The sequence below is a fragment of the Etheostoma spectabile genome, chromosome 6 (assembly GCF_008692095.1).
Source record: "Etheostoma spectabile isolate EspeVRDwgs_2016 chromosome 6, UIUC_Espe_1.0, whole genome shotgun sequence".
Lineage (NCBI taxonomy): Eukaryota > Metazoa > Chordata > Actinopteri > Perciformes > Percidae > Etheostoma > Etheostoma spectabile.
Window position 1 is genome coordinate 1328945 of NC_045738.1, and position 5757 is coordinate 1334701.

At 40.6% G+C, this 5757-nt stretch overlaps 1 protein-coding gene across 2 annotated transcripts in view; it reads right to left on the reverse strand.

The window, feature by feature from the left end:
- Positions 1-1373: 1373 nt before the first annotated feature.
- elovl4a (ELOVL fatty acid elongase 4a) overlaps positions 1374-5757 on the reverse strand; it is a 7167-nt gene continuing 2783 nt past the window's right edge. For both annotated transcript variants that reach the window (XM_032517915.1, XM_032517916.1), the window contains exons 3-7: positions 5377-5564; positions 5052-5132; positions 4182-4353; positions 3612-3739; positions 1374-3483 (exon numbers count right to left, since the gene is read on the reverse strand). In XM_032517915.1, coding sequence (XP_032373806.1) covers positions 3166-3483; positions 3612-3739; positions 4182-4353; positions 5052-5132; positions 5377-5564 — 887 coding nt within the window. In that variant the 3' untranslated portion in view covers positions 1374-3165. The remainder of the gene's footprint in view (positions 3484-3611; positions 3740-4181; positions 4354-5051; positions 5133-5376; positions 5565-5757) is intronic.

Below are 5757 nucleotides of genomic sequence, written 5' to 3' on the forward strand. Positions count from 1 at the left end.
ACACACACACACACACACACACACACACAAATGAAACCTCCAATCTCTAATCCACACACCCACCCCCACACACACACGCACAAGCACTAAAACACTGTTAAATAGTTTATTGTGCTGATTCTGTTTCCCACATAGACCACAGCTGATTCAGAAGCAGTGGGTGGGGGTGGGGGTGGGGGGGGAGGTATTTGGGAGGATGGGTGGGTAGGAGGGGTCAGACAGCTGCTGTGTACCGTTTCCATGGAAACCTTTGTCTATACTCGTCAAAATGGGAGGAGAATTCAGGGATGGAATGAGCAATGTAATAAATTAAATTTTAGGAGGGTTTTCTCTTTTTGTCTACCAAACAGGCTTCCTTGAGATTAACCTTTAGCACAGTTATTTAAAAAAAAAAAAAAAACATACAGTATAAGCAACATATGACTCAAGACATGACTCGCCCCGATATTGGAACCACACTACTATGCCGCTACAGATTTGTTAAGCTTATTTGCCAAACATGTAGCTTGTTGAAGGGGTAGGGGCCTTTTAAAATCAATAAAAATTGTAATGGTGATCGTTTATTTAGTTTGTTTTTAACCAAACCAAACTGGCAAACACATTTCACTCTGGGATTTCTTTTACTGATGAAGCTAAGCTATGAAGTTTGGAAAAAACCTGTGAAAAAAATATTCACAAATTAAACTCGAGGTTTCTATTTTGGTTTTCACAAAGTTGGAAGAAGTTTTCATGTTCTTTGCTAATACCAAAATGTAAAAATACTCCATTACAAGTAGAAATCCTGCATTAACTGTTACTTAGGGAAAAGTAAAAAAAAAAAATAGTCTTACCTACAGTTAAAAGTAAATAAATAACAAATTTGGCTGAATGTCCCATTTCAGCATGTTAAAATATTATATGCTTTTTAATTATTATTGCCAATGCATTAACATGGAAGCAGTGTTGTAATGTTGCAGTTTGTCAAATAGGAGCTAATTGTGACTGTATTTGTATTGGCACACACACACTCACACACACACGCATACACAAATATATATATATATACACGTTATGTAATATATTGGTCTTGTTTATGTTGTAATCCTCTTGAAGTTCTTTATCTTGAGAGAAGTCATTTCCATAATAACAGTGGCTGGTTGAAATCATGGGGAACACAGTAAGCATACTGTTCAGTAACATGGATGTTCATTTACTGTCATGCAAACAGGGGGCCCTCTAGTGTTGGAAAGCCACTCTGCTGATAGGTCACCATTATCTTTTCAAGTCATCAGTGAGAAAACATAGTCTTGATGTACCGTATATCATTAAAGAAGCATGCCATGTACTACCATAATGAAGTATAAGGAGAAATGAAGTAGCAAAAGGAAGCCATCATTTGTACAGGCATTCAGTTTAATTGAATTGGAAGAGAGTTCAAAGTTATGATACTTAAAAAAACAAACAAACAAAAAAACACTGAAGCAACGGATGTGTTTTTTCCAAGCTAACAAGCTGGGAACATTACCAAATGTGCAGTGTACAAAATATCACAATGTAATATGTACAACACAAAAAGAACACAAATACACAGACAAGCACTTTTGTATTTACATAAAAAAGAAAAAGAAAGAAGAAAACAATAAATAACATCAAAATGCATTGGTTAATGGATGATATAAAGCTGACTTGCTGACATAGAGCCGGCGACTGAATTAAACTCTATATACTACAGCCGGAGCAAAGTTATTCATCATAGTATAACATACAAAGTCACTATAGAGGTCCACCAGCTCTTTCGGTATATAATTCATTATGTTTATCTTCTCAAATCCAAATCTTTCCGTTTATAAATTTACATTCAAGCCAGTTCAGATTAAGCCTGAAAACACTGACACAAAAGATATCTGAACATGGGAAGAAAACGGTGCTTAAGGTAGGCCTAGCTGGCTGTTACCTAGTTCTGAATTCTCCACCATCCTTTCTTTGTTCAGCGCACATTTTCACCAGCATGTAGGACAAACAACAACTTCAGATATAATATAAAAAAGACAGGTAAACATCTGCAGCGACAAAACTCACTCCACCGGCTTTTCCGTCAAAACGGGAAACATCGAGATAATCATCAGATCCGTCATTTATCTGGATAATATTCATTACATTTCATCGCATTACATACAAGTAGGGGATATATAAAACCTTCTGTTGATGTATACAGAAATAGAACATGTTTAACCATCTATGAGATACAGTTGGCGATTGTTCCATCATAAACCAGTGATGGAACAATCTCATCCAAGTCTCAAAGGATTAGATCCATAATTTCTATTTCAATGTACATCTTACCTGTCAATATTAATTCCTTTTCTTTCTTCAGAATGTAACTGTACGCTAAATGGGTGACAGCTCAAATGTGAGTGGCAGCTGAGTCCAAAACTTGAAATAAATAAGAATAAATAAGACAAGTCCATGTTCACAAATAAGTGGACAACTGCAGACGTGTCCATTGAGTAAACAAGAGCTGTAAACGCAAGTCTCTCTCACGGAACATCAACGACAAGTTGAATAAGATGAGACAACAAAAATGACATGGTACTATACATCATCATCAGTTATATCTGGAAAGGTGAAGAACAAAAAATAAAAGCTCAAATATAAATAAATGGTTGGTCGCGTGTTATGAAGTGTATTCCTGTCTCAGTACAGCAGTAACAATAAGAATGGTGTATCATGTTTTTCAAGCAGCTCAGGCTTATTAAAGTAGCTTTCCCAGCATGCCAAAAGGGCCTGGTCGACTCTTTGTTCCCTTTCCAGGCTCAGATTTTAGTAGCTGTAAGTCACTTTTTGAACAAGGTCTACAGTACTTGGCACCACAATAAAGAGAGGGAATACTAAGATCTATCCCGTCCCGTACCGTACACTACTGTATTTTGGGTTATTTGTGAGAACGGCTGCCTTGAGCGTGGCCTTTGACACCTCTTTCTAACGGAATGATCCTCTCTCAACACAAGCCTGTCTCATATTTTATCTACAACAACTCAGATCATGGCTTAAATAAACACGTCTCGCCTTAACGCATCCATCCATCTAAATCATACTCTAATGAAGTCTTTCATGTTTTTAGCGCTGTCAACCTAGAAACCCAAAGCAAGGCCCTACCTCACCTCTACCTCACTCGCTCCTCTTCCTCTAATCTCGCTTAGCTCTTCCTTTCCTCTTCCTCCTCCCAGAGTTCTCCTGGGGCTTCTCCTCTTTGCTCCCCGTCAGCGCTGCTCCGTTGGCGGCCTTGCTGAGCCCGTTGAGGGTCCCGTTAGAAAGGGCCTTGCCCGCTTTGGAGGAGGCGTCGCGTCTGGGCTGCTGGCGGCGGTAGGTCTGGTAGTAGAAGTTGCCGAAGAGGATGATGAAAGTGAGGGCGTAGCAGATGAGGGAGTAGTGCATCCAGTGGGGGAAATCGCAGTTGACATAGAGGGACAAGGCCGTGTGGCCAATGGTGATGTGGAACTGGATCTGAGACACAAAGAGAGATCTGTGAGATTCACTGTAAGATACCAAGACGTGAGTTAGGGTTAACCTTACAAAATGTGTTAAAGGAATGCACTCATTTCAATTAGCAACATGGTAAGGGGATCTCTTACCATCTGGATGATGGTCAAGTACTTCTTCCACCACAGGTACTTTTGGATCTTAGGTCCACAGGAGGCCAGGCCATAATACAGGTACATCAAGACATGGATTGCCGCGTTCATGTGTGCATCAAAGAATGCTGCAATTAAAAGAAAGTTTAGTTTTGTCACGCTAACTGTGGTGCTAGAATACAGTTTTTGTTACACAAATTAACACCTTATTGTACTTTTTCCATTTAAGGTATGTATAATACTTGACATTATTGATTAATTTTCAGATTAACATTAACACAGAGTTTTGTTTTACCAAGAAATAATTTGGCACACTGTTGACATGGACGTACTGTGACACAATGAGTGCCTGGGCAGAGACATGTAAAAGGATCCTCTTACTACCTTCCTACCACAAAAAGCTCGATAGAAAAAGACTCAGTTTAGGATCAGGAGCAAAACAAAAACACACAATCAAGCCCTTTGACCCTCCAACAACAAATGTTCATTTCAACAAGAAGTACGGGAAATAGATGGTAACAATAGGCATTGGGCACAATATAGAACTCTATTGTAGCATGAGCTACTCACACTGTCCTCCTGCCACCCATTTGATGCCGATCCACCAGAGCGTGAACATGGTGCAGTGGTGGTAGACATGCAAGAAAGTAACCTGGTTGAATTTTTTCCTCAGGATGAAAAACACCGTGTCTAGATACTCGATGCCCTTAGAGATGAAATACCACCACAGAGCTCCTGCCACCTGTCTCACACAGAACATGAGAAATGGGTTGATGGGAGAAGACAGAGACAGGTGGAGGAAGGAAATAGAAACAAAGAGGGGAAAACAGACAGAGAAATACAAGAGTAGTTGGACTCTTATTTCTAACTTATTTTCTAATCTAGTCACCTGAGACCCCACCCACATGTGTTTGGTGTTTTTTGCCCCCAACATCTCCTTCCAGGCAGCGTGGAAATTGGTATGTCCAGGGTTAAGGTTAGGGTTAGCTGCCTGGAAGGCACCATGGAGCCCACCAACAGATGTGTCCGATGTGTCACTACGTCATGGAGCAGTTGGAAGGAAGGTGAAAGCAAACACCTTCCATGATCCCTCTTCTAACTCACAGTTTTTCTGATAACAAAAGCAGGGTCCTAAGGAACAGAACCTGATCATGTTTCTAAAATCCACTAAGCACGAAGCTTCCCTGGCACGCTGGAAAGGATTTTCTTAATCATTGGAGTACAGTAGAGCACTGAAGTCAAGTTAGATGTATCTGTGTATCAATTAACCGAGGTGTCTTGTTACGTCTGGATGCTAATGACTGCACACACGTACACCATGAGAAAGTCAGTCACATAACAGGGCAGGTGCGGTGTGATCCGTAAATGTTGCATTCTCTTTTAACACAAGTTATGTGTGCATGTGTCTTGTGTTTGTGTGTCGCAGTTGCAAACACTCACCCTGACTTCATTGGGGTCATCTGAATAGTCCACTTGTTGACAAATGTAACTGTAGTTCGCTGACCGTGCTGCCATGAACAGCTAAAAAAAAACAGAGAATATCTTTACTGAATCACTCTTATTAATTGACAAAGGCAGAACCGCACAGCGAGAGTGACAGAGAGGCCAAGTGCAGGCAGAAAGCTGGATACACTGTAATAAGGTTAGGGGGGGGACTGCTTCTAAAAAGTTCTCATCGGGATGGATAGTTATGGTTTGGATAAGACTTCCACCGATTCAGCATTACTCACTACAGTTTTTGCACATCTAGTTACTAATAACCTACCTCTTTAAAGATGAAGAAGTTGAGGAAAACCATGCTGAAGTTGTAGACAATGAGGGTTTTGCGGAGCTGGAAGGGCTCTCTGTTCTTCATGTATTTGGGCCCCAGCCAGAGGAATAGCAGGTAGGACATGCTGATAGCCAGCGTAGGCAGGGGATTGTCCATCAGAGGCCATTTCTGCACTCGCTTGTCTGCGGGACAGAGGTTCTCATAGCATTACATAACTATTCCTAATGTTCGCATTACACTGACACTGCGTGGGTTCCATGGCAGTTCATTTTAAGGGAAGTGCTTGCTCTTGGGGGAATTACTAAATTGTTGGGTCCTTTTAAATTATAGAGTGTGGTCTAGACCAACTATCTGTAAAGTGTCTTGAGATAACTC